This window comes from Piliocolobus tephrosceles, chromosome 4 (assembly GCF_002776525.5).
Source record: "Piliocolobus tephrosceles isolate RC106 chromosome 4, ASM277652v3, whole genome shotgun sequence".
Classification (NCBI taxonomy): Eukaryota; Metazoa; Chordata; class Mammalia; order Primates; family Cercopithecidae; genus Piliocolobus; species Piliocolobus tephrosceles.
In genome coordinates this window covers 100,078,210-100,100,478 of record NC_045437.1, presented here as the reverse complement: position 1 = coordinate 100,100,478, position 22,269 = coordinate 100,078,210, and the positions used below count along the sequence as shown (strand labels likewise).

Here is a 22,269-nt window from a genome sequence, read left to right as displayed (position 1 = left end):
TTTAAGAGACAGGCTATCTGGCTTTTTTTATTTGCAACCAAATAAATATTGATTTTGTGTGTATGTGTGTGATTTCTCCATCTTTTAGATACATCATGACACTTTAAAGGGAAGAATTAATCTCATTTTGAGGCTTTGCCACAAAATGAAGAATTCTACAGTTGTGCATAAAAAAGACAAATTTGTTTTTACTTCAGAGGCTATGAAAAAGTAAGTGGCACCAGTCACAAGAGATTTTTGGAAAAAAATATCAAAAGATAGTTAATATATTTCTTTATGAAAAACGAAGACAAGCTGAATTCCCAGCAGTCTTTGTCAAAGTCAGTTTACACAGTGGCTAGACAACAAATAGGGGCATTGTTGACAACTCAGGAAAACTCCAGCAGAAATAATTGAAAAATCCCCCCCTGCGTTCTCTATTTACCCTAGGCAAAAACAAAAAAAAAATACACACTAGAAACCAGATCAGGCATTCAGATGACAGCAAAACAAGTCTAATGGGGAGATGTAAATACATAGGCTATGATACGTAGACTAAAAAAAGAAAAGAAAAAAAGGAAATATTTTCTTCTTTATAAGGAGAGTAAGGAAATGATGAAAATGGATCCCTTTTCATATTATGTAAAAGTAACGTGTAATTGTGCCTTGTGGCAAATTGGCTATAGTTAACTATAGCAAAGTTAACAAAGTTAACTATAGCAAATAATTATTTCTGGGGTACTATCTAGTTTGATAAGAGCCAGATGGTCCTAAAGGTGAGGAGCACAATGTATGGGTTACTGGAAAAAAGCTCCCCGGACCACATCTAACCCAGTGCCTTAATGCTGTGATCCAGCAGGCTGGGCCGAGAGGGTTGGGTCCTGCTGTGGCAGCAGCCATCAGGAAACAGGAGGAGTGTAAAAAAAAAAAAAAAAAAAAAAAAAAAGGCGAGGGAGAAGGGAAGGAGGAAGCCACTTTCTAGACATACTTTCTTTTGTCATTTATGTTATTTATGCTTTGGTTGCCAACATTTCTGAGAACAAAATCTATCAGAACACAGAGCCTTTGGTTTTACTGCCCCCTCCTCCTAGTATAGTATGCATAGTACAGTATATAGTACAGTATAGTATGTATAGGAACTATATGAACCTTTTACCTGTCAGTTTAAGAGAATCAGCCTCTGGAGACATATTACATACGGGTGTCATGGGCCAAATAATAAGATTAGGAATTCTGCTAATCCTCTAAAAAAAAGTGTTTAAATAATCAAAGAAATGTGAATAAGTAGAAAGTTCTCCTGAGTAAAGAGGTATCACACTCTTAAAAGATATGACTAAAAACCATTGCCAAGAACACAACCTTGCTCCGCACAAATAAAGGATTCTGCAAATGGAATATTCAGTAAATGTTTCACTGCATGATTCAAGAAGTCCCCAACCAGAAATGTAATGAGTGCCCAGGAAAAGGTTCACAGATGCAAACCTCAGACACCTACTGAGACAGGTGGGTTCTGTTCTAGTATCTTTTATTTCCCAATATAGCAAGTCCTCAGATTTGGAACCAAAAAGCTAATCCGAACAATTAAAGAACCACTGCACAGGATAGAAAATTACTAGCAAAGATATGTAGAATAAGAATCAAAATAAAACTGTCCATAAATATCTAAAAATGGTCGCTTTAAAAATCTTGCTATATCTCAAACCTATGTTCAAACATTAAATAAGATAAAATTCCAAGAAGGTAAATTGGACTCAATGAGAAGGACTTGCATGTTATAATGGATTATTGCCAAGGCAGGAGATCTCTTAAGCCTAAGAGTTTGAGGTTACAGGGAGCTACGATTGCACCATTGCACTCCAGCCTAGGTGACAGAGTAAGACCCTGTCTCTAATTTAAAAATAAATTATAACTTAAAATGAATTGTCATAAGTGTTATGTTTATGTTATAAACTGCCATTTAGACCAGTGGTTGTGACGCTCTTATGAGATTTTATTTTTAGTTTAAAATATTGAGTTACTATCTCCAATATTGTTATTTATGTATTTTATGTATTTATTACTATACTAGCAAACTATATAATGTATACATCAAATAAAAATTTTAAAAGAATAATTTTATAAGCACATCTAATATTTTCTTCCCACACCCAATTGGATCATCTCTACACCCCCTGGGATGTCAACAGCACACTCAGAAAACACAATTTTAGTTCATTAATTGGTATGAGGGACAACATATATTCACACATCATACACGAATACACATTTCATCTTTAAAATGCTTAAATTTAAAATGCTTTAAATTTATTTTACTACCTAGAATTTTTAAAAAGCAGTTATGAGAATAAAAATATTGCAAATTAAGGGTTTCAGATCCTGTTTTTATTACTACAAATGGTTGCTCTTTATTCAGCAACTATTATGTCACAGATATTTTATATTACATACATTATACCTAATTCTCATAAGAACTGGGAAGTAGAAATTATTTTTCCCATTTTATGAACAAATAAAATTAAGCCTCATGTTGATTAGCCATATCTTGCAAAAAAAAAAAAAAGTGGTGAAGCCAGAGTGGATGAGACTTTATCTTTAAAAGCACAAAATCTATTCACTCTGATGGTAGTTTCTTTTGCTGTGCAGAAGCTCTTTAGTTTAATTAGATCCCATTTGTCAATTTTGGCTTTTGCTGCCGTTGCTTTTGGTGTTTTAGACATGAAGTCCTTGCCCATGCCTATGTCCTGAATGGTACTACCTAGATTTTCTTCTAAGGTTTTTACAGAATGGGAGAAAATTTTTGCAATCTACTCATCTGACAAAGGGCTAATTTCCAGAATCTACAAAGAACTCAAACAAATATACAAGAAAAAAACAAACAACCCCATCAAAAAGTGGGGAAAGGATATGAACAGACATTTCTCAAAAGAAGACATTCATACAGCCAACAGACACATGAAAAAATGCTCATCATCACTGGCCATCAGAGAAATGCAAATCAAAACCACAATGAGATACCATCTCACACCAGTTAGAACGGCGATCATTAAAAAATCAGGAAACAACAGGTGTTGGAGAGGATGTGGAGAAATAGGAACACTTTCACACTGTTGGTGGGATTGTAAACTAGTTCAACCATTATGGAAAACAGCATGGCAATTCCTCAAGGATCTAGAACTAGATGTACCATATGACCCAGCCATCCCACTACTGGGTATATACCCAAAGGATTATACATTATGCTACTACAAAGACACATGCACACGTATGTTTATTGCGGCACTATTCACAATAGCAAAGACTTGGAATCAACCCAAATGTCCATCAGTGCCAGACTGGATTAAGAAAATGTGGCACATATACACCATGGAATACTATGCAGCCATAAAAAAGGATGAGTTTGCGTCCTTTGTAGGGACATGGATGCAGCTGGAAACCATCATTCTTAGCAAACTATCACAAGAAGAGAAAACCAAACACCGCATGTTCTCACTCATAGGTGGGAACTGAACCATGAGATCACTTGGACTCGGGAAGGGGAACATCACACACTGGGGCCTATCATGGGGAGGGGGGAGGGGGGAGGGATTGCATTGGGGAGTTATACATTATATAAATGATGAATTGATGGGTGCTGACGGGTTGATGGGTGCAGCACACCAACATGGCACAAGTATACATATGTAACAAACCTGCACGTTATGAACATGTACCCTAGAACTTAAAGTATAAAAAAAAATTTTTTTTTTAAATTAAAAAAAAAAAAGCACAAAATCTAAGCCAGGCATGGTGACATGTGCCAATAGTCCCAGCTATTTGGGAGGCTGAGGTGGGAGCTCTTGAGCCCAGGAGTTCAAGGCCAGCCGAGGCAACACAGCAAGATCCTATCTCTAAATAAATAAATAAAACCACAATCAAAATGGTGACAACTATCGGACATTTTACATGAAGATTCTAGCATTTTAATATTTATAAGTACCTTTACTTATAGCTGGCCCCTTAAAGAGAGAAAAACTGAGCTGCTGGCTTCTAAAAATTACTTTTAGATTAAAAAAATAAAAACAGCCCCCATATATTTCCACTTGCTGCTTCCTTTCCCCTACCCCCACAGAAAATTATATTATTACGTCTTCCAAAGAGGCCTGCAGAGAATTCTGGAGGTAATGACAGTGGTTAGACACACTCAGCCCAGGGTAAGAGAAACCTTAGAGTCTCAAGAGCACTGTTTTGCAGAACAAAATCCTCTAATCTTAAAAGAGAACTTGAGTTTGGGAGCTTGCAGAGCAGGGCATTCTACTCCGCACTGGGAAAGAACAAAGGCAGTGGAGTGAAAGAAAACTGGATTCCCTCCCGTCTTTTCACCGGGCTAATTTTGCAGTGGAGCACCTCTAACTTTCTCTCAGGGCCTAGAGTTTCCAGCTATGTCCCCAAATAGGGCCCAAAACTGGCTATCTGGTCCAAAAGCTTATTTGTCTTCCAAAGACAGAAAAAACAATAGTTTTGGTGGTTCAGAATCTGTGCAAATTCTGGACCACCAGAGACCCACAAAAGATGAGAGGCTCTTTGAGGCTGGGGAAGTCACTTGAAGGTGAAAAGATTGCTGGATTAAGAGAAATGCTGATTGCAAAATTTTATTTGGCAGTTTGAATACCATGATTGGAAATTTCACCACTGCTAAGTTCTTCATATAACTTGGGTCAGGCTGTATTTTCCTTTTTTGGAGATTTTTAGAAATTTAAGTGACAGACAGACTTCTGTCCAGGTTGTTGGGATAGTAAGCAAAGTAGAATGGAGTTGTATATTCCGATATAGGCATTCTTTTCTGCCTGGTAGGCCCCCACCCCTCCTACCCACCTTGCAAACTCCTCTTCATTCTCCAGGCTCAAGCATAGTTCCCTGGTGAAGCCTTACCCACACATGAGGTGAAATTAGGAACTTTCTCCTCTCCTCAAAAGTCATAAAGTTGTAAATCTATGTTTATTGAGATGCACTTATTTAAAAATATAACTATTTACTCTTGAGTCTGGGTTTTGGATCTTACTCCCGCACTATTCCCACGACTTTTCCTTGAAGCTGGCACATAAAAATATATCACAATAAATATTTGGTGGATGAGTAAATGGAGGTTGAATCCATGGATTTTAAGGAGCATCAGTCCCCACAAACAAACTGCTGTAGTTTAGTCTTGGTGGTTCTTGAAAACGAGGACGTTTTTATACATTTTTATATAAAATTCATCATTGCCCTCTGAACATTCCATTTATAACTGTCTAATATCACTTCATCAAGTTGTCAATAAACAAAGAAACCTTATCTCATTACTGATTGGATTGTAAACCTAGCATAACACAAATGAGCTATCTGTTTGTTACATTTTTTTCTATTCACAAATGAGAAACCATTGTAATTTGTAGCATTTCCTACAGTCTCTGCTGAAAATCATGTTTCAATGTTTGTTTTCTGGTATCTATCCTAGTCAAAAGTTTCCTTTAAAAAAGTCCAGGAAAGATTTAAAGAAAATCTGAAGAAAAAAAATACAATCCCCATCTCTTTCACTCTGAGAGCCTGTCCCAGAAAACATTTAAGAAATGAATTTCTAGGAAGTAGGGGGAAGGTGACCAGGCAATGTTATACCAAGTGCAGTATAATAGGTCATTTTCTCCTAATAAAAAATGTCAATTCATACTGTTTAATGAATATCTTTTTGAACTGACTAGATTATCTTATATTGCCTACCCCTAAACAGTATTTCAATCCTATAAATATCCTGATCCCTTAAAAATGTTTCCATGTAACTATTAAAATCTTAGATAAGCATGACACTAAAAATGTATGTAAAAATTAAGAAAAGAAAAACAATGCCCAAATTGTATTTTTAAAAATGCCCATTTATGTATTTTATAAAATACATAAATCCACCAACTAATTCAGGATTCTATTTGATCATTTCAAAGATAATCCACATTAGGAAACTTTTAGAGCAAAATACTTTCCATATAATTTTCTTATACAAATTACATCAAAAATATGCATTTTTAAATTTGCTTCTGACCCTAAATAATTAAGTAAACCTCTCTCTGTCACTCTCACCTCACCTTGCCCCAGAAAAAAGGGAAGGCTAATGCAAAGGGAGAAAATATCATTGAAGTATCCATTTATTTATTTATTTATTTATTTATTTATTTATTTATTCTCTCACAACTCTCGCTTCCCCTGCCTGCCAGCTCTAAGGCTTCAGTTCTTTAACACTACCTCTCCACCTTAACTCTTCTCTTCTAGTTCTCTTCATCTCAGCAGCCTACTGAGGACACAGGGAGATAACCCCTGAACATCACTGTCATTCCCTGATGCTTCTCAGATTCAATTATTTTGTTAAGATACTGACTTTCCTGTATTTGTCACCTCCCCAGGCTTTCCAATGAAGGTACTTTCAAGAAATACATCTTTACATTTCAACTTTTATACAGATCAGCAATGTAAGTGAACACATCCAATCAGCCAGCCAAGCAGAGAGAAAAATAAACAAGATTGTTCTTTCTTAGACTTCAGCTCCAAGGGATTTAAGTTCCCCTCTTAAATTGCTACTTAGTCTACAAAATATGTGCTTGGGATGCCTCTTATGCTATCTCTCGGCTTTCCCAGTAATAAGCATGTCCTTGAAGGTAAAAACTGTCTTAAGTCCTTCTGTCCCCAGAGTTCCGGCGTGTGCTCAGTAGATGCCTTATGGGTCACAGCACGGGACCATTCTCATCTGTTCTCTGGTTAGAGGACAGGATCGAGAATGGTCTACAGATTGGTCTACTCCAAAAGTTTCAGACTGTTTTTTAAATTTACCTTGTAACCCACTGCAAGGGTGTGGGGATACGCTAGGCAAAACTCTTATGTAATGCTGTTCAGTTCAGTAGCAGCTGCCTAAAGTGCTAAGTCAAGAAAGATAATGCATCCACATATGGACTCTAAGGGGGCTGTGCTCTGATAGATTAGTGATGTCTGCCACAAGCATAGGCGAGGAGCACAGTGGTCGGCATGCTCAGTATTTGCCATCCCAGCTCCAACCCCTTAGCCAAAATCTGAATTTCTTTAAGTTCAAAAACTTCTTACTGCGTAAGTTCCTTTCCCTAACTGAGGCATTAGGCCAGGGACAAAAGATGATTCAAAGTCTTCTAAATATATATTTCATGCGTAATCCTTTTACATAAAAGTTTGGTGAAGAATAGTTTTCCTGGCCAATCAGGCTAAAGGTCACTATCACAAACCCAGTGTTCCCTCCTCTTTCCACCGGATCACCATAAGAATCCTTTCTTGAGAACATTCAGAAGGAACTTTGAAAGTGCGGGTGGCTTTTTCACAAAAGCATAAGCATCAAAGCTCTTCTCTCCAGAAGCGACCCCAGCCAGGATCACTTGAGGATTCCACCAACTGCAGCTACTCTCTTCCAATCTAATAGATGCTGAGTTCCCTTTTCTCCTTCTGTGCTCTCCCATACATCTGTACATCAAGCACAACCCCACAATCAGGGGTGACAACATTCAGATTTGGTTTCAGACTTCCTCTCTGAAACCATTTAATAAAACGTTGCACAGCAGGGCATGGTGGCTCATGCCTGTAATCCCAACACCTTAGGAGGCTGAGGCAGGCAGATCACTTGAGGTAAGGCGTTTCAGACCAGCTTGGCAAACATGGCAAAACCCCGTTTCTACTAAAAACACAAAAATTAGCCAGGTGTGTTAGCGGGTGCCTGTAATCCCAGCTACTTGGGAGGCTGAGGGAGGAGAATCACTTGAACCCAGGAGGTGGAGGCTGCGGTGAGCCAAGATCGTGCCACCCTGCACTCCAGCCTGGGCGACAGAGCAAGATTTTGTCTCAAAAAATATAATAAAAAATAAATAAAAATAAAAATTAAAAAAAAGGAGGAAGAAGAAGAAAAGGGAAATCTTGCACGAAGTCATTTCACAATGGCAAAAATACAAATTCAACATCTCTCCAGGATAAAGAAAGAAATGTCCTGGGGGTTCAGCAAACTCGAAATTCTTCTTTACGTTTGTTTCCAGTCTTCTCAGCCAGAAAAACCCTTAACTTTTTTCCAATGTAAAATATCAAAGAAGTTCATTTCATAATTCTTCTCTACAGACGTATATTACAAAGTGAAGTGCATTAAGTGCTGACAGCCTCCACTTCTAGCTTTATAATCACGTTTATTATATTTCTAACGCAATCTCCCTCATCAATTTCCATTTCTCTAATCAAATACATTGTTTAAAAAGGCAATTTTACTTAATACTTGCTGTCCTCTCTGCATTACAGTAATGTACATCCTTGCTCTCTTTCAACCTCAACTCTTCTAGAGCATTTATGCCATTTACAAAGTGTGACAGTCTCTCCTCCTCTGTTCTCTGAATGATAACCACTTAGACCAGGGTCACTTAAAAGTTTCTTTAAAAAAGTTCAAGGATTATAATAGAATAAAAGCCTTTCTGAGACAAAAATATGCTAGAATAAAAAACTGAGTAAAAATAGGTTGCTTAAGATTTGAAGAAATATTTTCTTTAGTGAAATACTTATCTGCCTCTAAAACTTAACTCAGAATCCCCAAAAAATCTTCTCGAACCTCAAATATTGAAATCACTTAAAATAAAGTATCCCAGGGAAGGAAAAAGACATAGTGATCACAGATGGGCATTATAGGGCATAAGAAGCAATGGACACGACATGATGGTTCTGGAACAGTAGCCCATCTGGGCTGGAGTCCAGAAGAGCTGAGGGTTCTGAACTGGTTTTTACATGTTAAATCCATCCCCATAGAGCCTCTTCTTCCATGACTACTGACTTTGGGAGCCCTGCATCCAGAGGTATAAAATGCAACCAAATGGAAGTCAGAAGAGCAAAAGAAGCTCACGTTAAATGGGGGCAAGGAATGAAATTTTATTGCAACTTTATGCATCATCTGAGCTTCAAACAAATGGTACTTTTGCAAAAGAAGAAAAAAAAGTAAAGTTATATAGTGCTGCAATGTTTAAGGGCAAGAGCAGTAAGATATTATCATCAGGTATATTCTGGCCAAGTGTGCCCTATTTAGTATGGTATATTAAATTGAATAAAGAATGAAAAAGTTAAAAAATAGAAACCATGTCAAAAGGGATTGTTTTTCAACTAAAAGACATCCAGCCTATCCTTTTTTTTTTTTTAATTGGTTCCTACCTACCACAGGCTACCATTCCATGGAGTACAGACAAAGTAAGACTGAACTAATAAAGGGGTTCTGCAAACACATTGTGAAAACTACTGACCTAGAGTTTTGAAACTTTCTTTCTAGAAAACAAAATTTAAAATTATATAGCTTTACTAATCAGAAAAGAGTAAGTACGCCATATCTCATACTATTAACCCCTTTATTTTTGCCACAGAGTTTCACCTGTCTTTCAGTAAAAAACAAAACAAAACAAAAAAGCTACACATTTTTATTTAGCTATTATTAAGAAACTTAGGCACATGGGCAGAACAGGTCTCACAGGTAACCAGTTGTGTTTCCTAATAGGCTGAATACATATCATTGCCATGAATACATCTTTTATCATAAAATGCCAATGAGCATCATAAGTAAATAGTTCTGTTGTTGTTACTGTTTTGTTTAACAAAAATAGGGCCTTAAAATAAGATATTTTATTTTAAGTGGAATTCAGTGGAATTCTTGAACAGTAAGTAGCCTGTTGATGGTGGACCTAGTTTAAAGCACCACACAACAATGTGTGTTTACATCACCCCTTTATTTCATAGTTAGAAATAATACAATTCCACAGGGTAAATTGTCAATAAATAATGGTGTTTAATCATTAAACGTAAAAATCCCACTCTTTGGCATCTGACAGGATTCTATTTCTTGTCAAACTAATGACTGTATAGATATAGCTAATCTTAGTGATCATTCGTCAATACAGTATGTTACAAAGGTGCAATTTACTTTAAAATATACAACAGCTAAACATTTCCAGCCCAACGAGAAATCTGATCAACTCAGTAAGATATGGGCCAACTTCCCCAAGGCTCTTTCACATAGTTTGCCTTAATGAAAAGTGTAATAAACGTTGATTAAGAGTTCCTAGGGTTTTCAAATACTTACTTTGTTCTAAATAGAGTTTGCCATTCATTCTGGCTAAAGAAAAATCACAATTGCACCAGGAATGACCCACTCATTAATTAAAAGGTGTTCTTATTTTATAAGCAAGATTGCTAACACCTAAGAAACTCACAGACCCCAAAATAAAAAGTAAGCAGTTCTATGCTGCCAGAAATCCCAATTCAGTAATAAATTGCACCTTTAAGAGTCAAAAATGGGGGAAAAAAGAAATAGAATGTTTACAAAAGGTAAGTTACATACATGTTTTTTTTTTTTTTTTCAAAATATATTCAAGAATAGTTGAGCTGTATTTGTTACTAAAGCCAGGGCATTATTTCTTTAGCAACAAATTAAACCAGTGCAATTGACATAAATTGTTAAGTAATCCAGGATTAACCCATTAAAACTGTAGAAGCATGTTAGGCTCCTACGCTAATCCTAGAAACTGGAATTTCAGTGAGTGTTTGTGTTGCACAGAACTAAAACTGGAATGACCTGATGCCATGCTGAATGGTATCACTTCATACTTAGTTTAATCATTCGATAGTACAAATCATGAGTTCCTCTATTAAAAGTTTTATTCACTTACAGAAAATTCAGATGCAAACAGTATTATGCCTATAATCCACAATTAAAAGAATCCTTTCCAATTTAAAGTTCCAGGTGAATTTTAAGTTAGAAAATAAGCACTAAGGAGAGTTTTTTCAACTTATGAAAACATCACATTGGAAACTTTCTGGAAAAGCTTCCCCCGCCCACCCATTGTAAAATAAATACTTTGTATCCCAAATTTAATTTTATTAAGACACACTTTAATAACGCTATAAAGAAATATTTTACAGCCATAGAGATCAATAACTTTCCATGCGGAAATAAAAAATTCATTGCTCAATAATATTATTGAGGCAAGTGAAGAAAGATTACTCTGTTGTCAATCTGAAATGTTAATTTTTTCAGTGCAAAACCAGTTATAAAATATTTAAACTCAATATTTAAAAATAAAAAGTGGTCCAATTCAGCAATGTTCAAGTTCTAAATTTCATAAAACAAATCATTACATACATTTTATAGTAAAATACAGAGATTCAAGAAGTACTTGAGTACTTAAGATATAAATTTCTAATGAATCATATCAAGTCAGCAACAATCAAGCAGGTAACATTCCCAATTTGAGTGTCAGAATCATAAAGATGAAATTACTGTACCAAAGCCTTTTTTTCCTAGCTAAAAAGCTATACAAACTAACAGTCAACATTCTGTTTTCTTTGCAGTTGCGTGCTCTAGAATGATATCCCCCCCAAGTACCTGTGATTTCATTCCTGTATTCAAATTTGATCCAGACAATTTTTATGTTCCAGGAACACTTAGCTGATATAACCATCTATAGTGTGAAGAGTCATGTACAGAGTACAGCAGTGGGTTTTTTCCAGCCAAGCGTAGGCTGACCTAAACTGGTTTAAGCTCTCTGCAAGTCATTCATGTATTATTCCTAGCAAACACACGGTCCCCTCGGAGGGTTAGGTGTTGAAGCTGGTACTGTAGCACTTCCGTGTCAGCTGGCTCCTTGATCATTTTATCTAGATTGAGGTAGTCCAGAGATTTGGAGTGAGCCCTCTTACCTTTAAGAAGACAAAGAGGCAGAGGCCCATGGAGGGCCTTATAAGGTTCATAAGGTAAAGATTTAGTACACTTGTCTCCTGAGCTGGGCATCCGCCTTCGCCTCCTGCCATTGACAGCTGGAATCTCGTATGGCTGGTAGTACCTACTTCTGGTTTTATACAAACGAGAGGAACGGGCAAGTCCTGCATCTAGCTGTTTGGAGCGTAAGGATGGCATGGCTTCTGCCTTGCTCTCTTCACCTCCTGTGCACTTCTGAGCTAACTTCAGGAGTTCCTCACCAGTCGTGAAGCCAACCAAATAGTTAGAGTCCATGTGTAGGATCTGGTAGCCTGACACGGTCCTCCGCATCGGGGAGCAGGGTGTGCTGGAGCACCGGGGCTTCTCTGCCTCTGCCTTTCCCGGGGAGTTGGCCTCGGCCCCAGGGAAGGGCAGGGTGGTCAGAGTACTTCTAGACTCTCCATTAATATCGACTTCCATTTTAAGCACCAGTCTGCACAATCCTAAAAGTAAACAGACTTAGATTAGAAGAATATAATGCACAGAGACTTGGGCCAGGCCAGGTCCTTTTAGAAGGCTCAGGGAGCATGAAGTAAACTTGCCTGAAAGACAGTCAATGTACCACTGACATGTATCTATGTCTACTAAACGTTTCAGAGCGGGCATGAAATGACAACTACCTCTCTGCTTTTAAGAACTGAAAGGCAAGTTAAAGTCTGATGTACTATGAAAAAGTTCAGAAGGAGAAGCAAACAGAAAACAACAACAATAATACTTCTCTAAACGCAGCACTCCATTCAATCACATAAAGTTTATTCCTTAATGCAATATTAAGTGAGTCAAATACAGATCTCAGCATTAAGAAATGAAAGCAATCACACATAGTTTCATAAGAACACATAAAATATTTCTGGCTTGAAAGTTAAATTTTTCCATTATTTAATTTAAAGTGTTTAGCTCTTGACACCTGCAATTCTTTTCAATTTATCTTTAAGGAACATATAATAAAGCTGATGGAGCTGATGAATTTCTGCAAGGAATCCAATTTAGACTTAAAACAACTATTCGTAGAGTATGAGGAGTCTTAGGGGAAGGTTCCCCCAAACCTTGTAAATGTTCTTCCTTCCATATCCCCAGTGACTTAAAGAATATCATTTTATAGTTTAAAAGTTAATGCTAAATCCAATATATCACAAAATTTTTAATACGAAAAATGTATAAAACATCAGATGTCATTTTAATTTGACTATTTAATCATAAAATATACCACAGGCTTGACATTCTGTTTTACAATACCCAAGACATTGTACTTTTCAATAGTTTCAAAAATGGCAGAATAATTCACAATGAATATTAATATTATTCCTTAAGATTATTACAATACATAGTTTGGAAAGCTCCACTGACAAGAAATGACACAAATGGCGGCTAGGTTCCTAGAAAGCTACAGATAGATCAAATTTGGGAAACTAAAACACTAAGAGAAATAGTGACCGTTTCATTTCTGAGAAACTATTTGTACTTGCTTTTTAATTGGGAGTAGATAACATGGTTTTAAGTATCTCAGATTGCTAATCAAAATGACATCAACTGATTTTAAGACAAAAAATTTACTTAAAAATTTATTAAATAACTCTTATGAATCTTTTTACTAGACAACCACTTCCTATTGAAGTATTTCTTAAAGTTTGGGTAATCATTTAAAACCCAAGCAATTAGAAAGCTTTGTTTTAAAAAGAAACAAAAAACAGCACTTTATTCCTCCACATGCATGTTCTAATTTCCTTTATTAGAAGATTGTGAAGTTACCAGATACCACCCTGTGCTCCCTATGATCCCCACTGAAAACAAACATTTATTACAGTATTTGAGATAAAGCAATGCCAAAGGAGCTATATGGTATTACTCCCTATTTATTCTCAACCTTAGACTATTTCCCGTTTTTATTTCACCAAAATACTCTAGTCCCTGAACCCTTTTAGATTTAATCAGCTTTATTATATTTTAATGTAAAAATAAACTATAGTATAGTATATTTATATTATTTATATAAAATCAATTATATTTGAGGAAATTTATTTCTCCATTGATAGGACTGGAATATCAGGTGAGTACCAGCTACTCTGATATGCACATAAGACTTCTCAGCTAATAAACTTTAGAGAGCCATATGAAGCCTCAACAAATTTTAAGCTAAACAAACAAATATTAACTTGGAGCCAAATGACAAATTTATCCTTCCTTTCTCACTAATTTTGTAACCCAGAAAGAATACAAGAGGACATAGCCAAGGCCTACAAACTACGTAACCTGACTGGCAGCTACAGGTAGTAGCTGTTTCTCTGATACTTCATCCTGAAAAAGAGAGGAGGGTCAGTGAGGCAAAGAAATAACCAGGGCCATGGAGGAAAGGGCACACACACACATACACACACACACACACACACACACACACACACACACAAAGACTGGGCACCACACCCAAGGAGAGTCACCAAGGCAGTGACACTCAAGCTGTCCGTCTGCTCTGAGACTCTGGTCTAGGTCTCTTTCAAATCTGGCACTCCGTGACAACTCATGGAGTTCCACCAGGCAGCTTACTGCATTCTCATTTGGTATATTATAAATGTCTTTAAATCTATGACTTCAGACCCCACACATTCCAAATTGGGTAAAACTTCATGCAGAAGCGAGGCTAAAATTAATCTTTTTTGTCTACGAGGGAAAAAAAATTGCTAAGCAAGTTAATAGTGCACAAAGTTGCAGTAAAGAGGAGTGGACACAGGTTTCTGAGGGCAACACGATCATCAAAAGTTTGTCGCCATACTAAGCCAATCCTGCTGCATCAAGGTAAACTGTCAGAAATCCTGAGAATCCTTGGGGGTTGAAGATAAAGCCTAGAAGGACACAACGGTTTAGAGAAATAGGCAGAAATAATACATTAGCTAGAAAATACTTGGAAGTACCTGGAAAATTAGAAATGTGAAGACATGTGTAAAGGTCAAAATCTGATTTGATATGAAATAGACACTACCGTTAGATGAGTAACTCATCAGTAAAGTTTTCAACAGCCAAATACACCATTACAAAAAAAATGACTTGGGAAGAGAACTATTCAAACAGGATCTTCACACATCAACCTGGTAGACAACGATTTAACCTAGGTTGTTAAGCAGAAGACACAGATGTGGTTTAAGAGCTCTGGAAATTTCAACCAGGCAGTCTGGTATATGAAATCTACCACATTTTACTGAGGTAGACAAAACATTCACTATGGAAAACACAGTCTCACCAGAAAGTTGAAGGAGTAAGCATTTCTAATATCCTCCAACATAAATACTCAACGGAGCAACTAAAGTCAATGCAAAACAGGTCAGTATTCCAGGCAAGATTCCTACGGGAGAGTCTCAAGGCGCCGGAACATGAAAAGGCTGACTTTAAATATAGCTTATATAGCTGCTATCTGCTGAACTTCTGATGAGCAATTCTCAGAGCTGGAAAACTGTTTGTACTTTTTGGCTATCAAACATCAGTATTTTTGCTCCAAACTACAAATAGTGTCTTCTCAAAACTAACAGTTCATTGGGTGGTTCATTGGTCTCTGCAATATACTACCATATGTGCAAGAACAACTTCAGGTCTCGATATTCACGTAGGAACATGAACACTGGAAACAAGACCCTCACAAACGGCTTCTGTTTTTCTAAAGGATTCTTCTTACTTATATATTGCCCTTCTAAAAGCATCTACTATGCGGCACCAAGAAAGCTAGGTAGAGGCTGGGGTTCAGAAAAGCCAGCCCTCATTGTCAAATATTTCATTTGTAGTTGGGCTGAATGCTGAATAAGCAGCATACCTCCCATTCTTCCGTGTGACAGAAAACAAAACTTATGCTACTACATTCCTGAGAATTTCTTGACTAGATTTAAATACTGAAGCAAGATCCTGAGATCAGTTACAGAATCAACTTGCTCAGGTTATTTTTACAATGGGGGCAGAAGCTCTTTAGACACTGTCCCATCTGCAGAGGAAGAAGTCTAGGTACCTTCTAACTCCAGAATTCTGGGGGGGGGGGGGAAGGAAGAAAAAAGACACTAAAGACAGATATACAGATATACATACAGATGTCCAACATTTTCCACAGCAAAATTTCTTATTGAAAGACATTCATCAGGAAACTCAGCTACGGTGACTATAACTGGAGGTGGCCTGTGTTTAGCAGTCTATTCTTCAGGTTTTACCATGAAAAAAACTGCTTACAGGCTTGTTATTTTTAATAAGCCTATTCATGACTCAGCATTTTGTTTCATATTGTCAAATAAACCTTGTATCCAAAAAGCTTGCTGCCAAGATAAACAATCACAAAGCACTCTCATAAATACTACTACAGGTACCATGCAACAGGTGCCACACTTCCCCCTACATCAATAAGAATAGCCTGTGAGTCAAGAAATCAGGTCTAATGCCACCTGCTTCACTCCAGAGCACTAAAACCCAGAGATCAAAGATACCTTTCTTGCTTCCATTAATGCCTTTTATATATAGTTTAAAGCAAAAATAGACTGTAAGTAGAAAATAGAAAAAGTATTAATGTTATAATTACAGAAGCAGCAAAATGTCTGTGCAGAGAAGAAGCTAAAACAGAAAATGAAACAAGAATAGCAAAGTCAACTTGTAATTGAACAATGCTTTTAAAATTGAGCTTCTTAAAAAGTACCAGGAACAATACAATCTTTCAAATGACACCTAAGGTCTTCAATATCAAATTCCCTCACAATCCAACCAGTAACAATGGCACCAATGTATTTATAAAACATGAAAGATTTGGCAACATTTATAGATGCTTCTATATTGCTGAAATTTATGTAGATCCAACTAGATGACAAAGGTAACACTAATTCTTAAAAAATGTACACAGTACACATTTTTTTAAAGCATTGGGTACAGAATGAAATTGTAAATTTTGGCTAAAACTAAAGCAAATAGGTCCAAATCACAACACATGTATAGGAGAACCTGGTGCACCAGGATAAGCACGTTCAAAAGCCTGTGACCCTTATAGAATCTGCATAGGTATGAATACTCTCTGAGAGGCCAAATCTAAATTTGGGACATAAATACCAATACTTTGAAAATACAACCTAAATGAACTTGTCTCCTTAGACCAGCTTTGAAAACAGGTGGTACGTCTGACCAATGCTATAGAAAGAATTCTTTTTGAGAAACACTGTATCCTAACACCTGTATTTCATCTAAGAAACTCAAAAAATTAATTGCTTCATTAGCTTTCCTATATATAGAGTTCATTTATACATCAGTAGCATGCCTGTTAAAAATTTCCAACTCCTCGAACCTTTAGCTGAGATGTCAAAGGCATGAAAATCTCTTGTTAGACTCATTCCACCAAGTTTAATATTGCTCGTTTTTGCCTTCTTCTCTTAAAACACCTTTATTTTTCTCTATTACAGACTGAATTAGTTTATCAAACATATTTTTTATGACAGGAGGGATGTGGTAAAGGTAGGGTACAATGTAATTCTCAGGGAGAGAAGGAAAAGCAAAGGTTCCAAAAAGCTGAGAATGTGACTTAACAACAAGATACATCCAGATATTGTCCACAGTCAGCTCCTATGCTACAGGGTGTCTGAGTCAGTGACACCCTCCAAGAAACAAAAATTATTTCACTAGGCTCTAAGCCTAGGGCACCATGCTAGTTGCTAATTTCTTTAACCATACAGAGATATCTCAAAGAAGTCTTAGAGTCAACAAACATTTTTTATAACCACCTTTCCCTTCCAGATACTTTCTACCTTTTTCTTACCCTACTAACCTGCTCAAAGGATTGTTTTCTCTTGTTATTGTTTTAGAAATCAGTAAAAGCAATACATGCAAACTGAAAGCTATCCAGTCCAAGTAATTCATAATGATGTACTATAAATGGCAAAATCATTCTTCATCCCCTACCAGTGCCGGACATATCTTGAGGAAATCTCTATTAATATTTTGGTATATCCTTCCTTTTCCTGAGTATTTACAAATGTGAGAGTGAGTGATTACTTCCTTCTACAATGAAAACATGCAAGAGTACACACAGACACACATGAATATTTCTGCAGAAAATTCCAGAAGTAAAAATGCTGAGTCAAAGAACATGTACTTTTTAGGTTTATAGCAATTACCACAAAACCTTATTAATAATGCTTCTGGTTTTTATATGGGTAATGTATTACTTTATATAACTAAAAATTAATGTAAACACTTTTAAAGAGTATAATCTATACACTCACCAGAAGAGTGCCTATTTCTCCTCTTATTGCTTAGAAATAGGAATTATCAAAAGAAGAAAGGAAGATGATGTGCTTCCTTTTGTTTGATGTGTTTGATTTTTCCAAAAAGAGAAAGATAAATGAAAGGGACATGATCGCCATTCTTTGACCTCATATCTCCTGATATTATTCTCACTTAAAAAACACTTAGACACTCTTTAAAGAAATTTACAAACTAAATGTAAATTTTCCTTCAAAAAAGGAAGATAACATTTCATTTATATATATTAGAAAAATACATACAGTGTACATTTCAAAAGCATTAGACACAGCATTCAATACCACAATACCAGTATTCTGGCTGAGACTAAAGCAAACAGGTCCAAACCATAACACACGTGAGTGGAACCCCGTGCACCAGGAAGAATAGTCAAGAGAGTAGACCTGTATGAAATCTGCACAGCTTTGAACACTCTTCAAGAGGCCAAGCTTCCTATCTATTTGGCACAAAGAGCAACATTTTGAAAATATGATCTAGATGCCTTAGCTCCTTAGACCAGCTCTGAAAATAGCTAATAAGTTTCAAAACTGCTATACAAAGAATTCTTTTTGAAATTGCATTCTGAGAATTTTTAAAAATAAGATTATAAAAAAAAATTCACTCCCAGTTATCAAAACACTGCTCCATATGCTTTCACTGTTTTTTTTTTTAGCAACATACAGCAATACCATATAAGAGAAAACAGATATCAACATAACCATTTTAAATATACAGAATAAAAATGTCATCATGTTAAGAAAACCCTTTTCAAGAGGTACTTGAATCAAACCATTTGAATAGAGCCATTTTTGGGGAAATAGGGTCTCCTAAGCAGGGCTAATACCAGTCTAGTGATATCTATGATATCTACAGTCACCTATTTTTGTGTTTGTTGTTTGTTTGTTTGTTTAGACACAGGGTCTTGCTCTGTCACCCATGCTGGAGTGCAGTAGGGCAATGATAGCTCACTGCAGCCTCAAACTCCTGGACTCAAGCGATCCTCCCACCTCAGCCTCCCAAGTAGCTGGGACATAGGTGTGCATCACCACATCTGGTTAATTACTTCTTTTATACTTTTAGAGATAAGGTCTCACTATGTTACCCAGGCTGGTCTCAAGCAATCCTCCCTCCTTAGCATCCCAAGTAGCTAGAATTACAGGTGCGAGCCACCGCCCCTGGCTAGAGTGATGCAGTTTTAATACCAGAATCATCTTGGACATAACCTACCTGGAACCTCTACCTCCAAATATAGAGGAGACACTGAAATCACGAAGACAGGGTCCTGCCCAGAGCCATACACGTAGTTAATGCCCATAATTACAACTCAGGCTCCCTGGCTCCAAGTCCATGCTGTGCTTCTAGCATGTGGTTCCCAAACTTGTCTACACACCAGAATCATGCAAGGAGCTTCAAAAACTGCTGACGTCTGTGTTCCACCCCAGATTTGTGATTTAACTGATCTGGGCTGTAGCCTGGGTTCTGCAATTTGTAAAAGATTCCCAGGTAATTCTAATATGCATATAGGTTTGGGAACTTGTCAGCTAGAACTTATCAGATAGAAGAGTTTCACCCTTGTAAGTCCCTGCTTTGTTTTTAATCAGTAATTACTGTATAGTCATGTTAGTGAACATAATTTTTGGCTGCTTATAATTGCTAACAACCTACCCCTAGGTCTTCTAATTTACTGTTCCTAATCCACTGTGGGTTGGAAATATCTGCTAACCAAATGTGTTAAAACTGCATATAAGATAAAAATAAATCTGTGCTGAATGAGAATCGGGCTCCTTCATCTGCACACACTTTGGCGTAGTTATTTTAGCTACTTAGACGCCTTTGTCAGGTGCAGCTACTTTAGAGAACAGTTTGGCATTTACTTATAAAGTTGAATAAATTCTCATTAAACAACCCAGCCACCATAATCATAGATATCTAACCCAAGAAAAATGAAAATACATGTCCATACAAACACCTGAATGTGAATATTTATGACAGCTTCATTCACAACACCGAAACCAGAAAAAAAATACAAATATCTATCAACAGGGAAAGAGATGAACAAACTGCACTCCATCCCTACAATGGATACCACTCAGCAATGAAGTGGAACAATCTGGGAAAATACTAAGTGAAAGAAGCAGATACTACACCTATATACTACATGTTTCCACTTACATGGCATTCTGGAAAAGGCAAAACTATTGGCTAGAATCAATCATTAATTGCCAAGGGCTAGGGTGGGGAGAAGGGATAACTACAAGGGGGAGAAAGGGAATTTTGGGGGGTGATGAAAATATTCTATTGGTTGACTGTAGTGGTCATTACATAACTGGATACATTTGTCAAAATGCATCACACTGTACACTTTAAAAGGATGGATTGTACTAAGTTATAATTCAGTAAACCTGACATTAAAAAATAAATGAACTCTGTCACATATTTCCAAGTTTCAGATGGTCCTCCAAATTTTAAATTTTTTTGTACCACATAATTTCGGAATCAAAAGGAATCTTAATAGTTGTCCACTGTATGTTTGAACACCTGCAGTGACAGGTAACTCACTACCTCCCAAGATGATTCATTTCACCTTGTGCAGCTCTGCTAGAATGTCGATTTATTTACACATATATCTGTATGTACATGCCTATATACGGTCAACCCTCTGTCTCCACAGGTTCTGCATCCATGGATTCAACCAACCACAGAGAGAAAATAATTGAAAAAGCAAAAAATTACATCTACACTGAATACGTACAGAATTTTTTCTTGTCATTATTCCCTAAACAATTCAGTACAGCTACTATGTATGTAACATTTACATTGTAATAGGTATTATAAGTATCTCTAGATTAACGTATACAAGAGGATGTGCATAGGTTATAGGCAAATACTATGCCATTTTTGTATCAGGGACTTACATATCATCAGATTTTGGTATCCGGGGGAAGTCCTGGAACCAATCTCCCATGAATGCCAAGGAACAACTGTACCAATATAGGTATATACAGAGATCAGATGGATAGACATAGATACACACACATATATTGCTGTAGCTTCTACACACTGCTCTAGTTTTGTGATTTATTTCTATTAGCTGAGTCAGTGACCAGGCCACATTATTTTTTATTCAATATCCTCTCAAAGTACTTTGTACTATGCTTTCCAAACTTCTTACACTTTTCCTCAAAACTGAAAATTTTAGTAATGTTTCCATTTTTCCAATGTTCTAAAATGCATTTTCATAAAAGTAATAGGTTTTATCTACTTAATGAGGTTAAAGTATTCGTTTTTCCCTACCATTCCTTTGAATCATTCTGCTGCTGACTAGAAATTTAGAAATCACTTATTATGAAACTCTGCATTTTCCAAGGATTATGACCTCTCTACATAATTCAAAGCAAGGATGTACAAAGATAACGGCCAAGTAGAATGACACACCAAAGCACGGAGTCACCCTCATACAGTCTCGAGAATGCTAAAGAGCTACCATAGATCATTAGGAATTTCTTTTTTCCCTTCAAAGACTTCGAGCCACATGGACAACTATGTCAGCAAAGATACACAGATGACACACTGAAAAAAGACAACTAAAGGAAGAAAACAGCATTGCATATTTTTAACAGTTTAAATCCAGGGTGTGATAAAAAGAATTTCACATTTTCACTGAACTGCTATATGACTAAGTGAAAATAATGCTCCTTTCAGACACCTGTTAGCTCATTCTTTACGTATGATAATATATAACCAGAATTTTTTGCAAATTATTTAAGCAATGTTTGGAGATTAATGTTTTTACTAAAATTTGCCCCAAATTAGAGCAACTATCTCTAACTACTATACTTTGAAATATTATTTCATAAGATCTTTACATTAAAGAAATTTAAAGGAAGGAAAACTTAGTCAAACATTTCAAATAAAAAATATTTGCATATTGCAACAATAATTTCATCTCTCACCATTAAAAATGTGTAATTAGGCCGGGCGCGGTGGCTCAAGCCTGTAATCCCAGCACTTTGGGAGGCCGAGACGGGCGGATCACGAGGTCAGGAGATCAAGATCATCCTGGCTAACACGGTGAAACCCCGTCTCTACTAAAATACAAAAAATTAGCTGGGCGTGTTGGCGGGCGCCTGTAGTCCCAGCTACTCGGAAGGCTGAGGCAGGAGAATGGCGTGAACCCGGGAGGCAGAGCTTGCAGTGAGCTGAGATCCAGCCACTGCACTCTAGCCTGGGCGACAGAGCGAGATTCCGTCTCAAAA

At 36.7% G+C, this 22,269-nt stretch overlaps 1 protein-coding gene across 5 annotated transcripts in view; it reads right to left on the bottom strand.

Annotated features, from left to right (window-relative positions):
- Positions 1-9,721: 9,721 nt before the first annotated feature.
- MACIR (macrophage immunometabolism regulator) overlaps positions 9,722-22,269 on the bottom strand; it is a 20,086-nt gene continuing 7,538 nt past the window's right edge. For all 5 annotated transcript variants that reach the window (XM_023212242.3, XM_023212247.2, XM_023212244.3 and 2 more), the window contains one exon: positions 9,722-12,210. In XM_023212242.3, the coding sequence (XP_023068010.1) occupies positions 11,567-12,187 (621 nt within the window). In that variant the 5' untranslated portion in view covers positions 12,188-12,210 and the 3' untranslated portion in view covers positions 9,722-11,566. The remainder of the gene's footprint in view (positions 12,211-22,269) is intronic.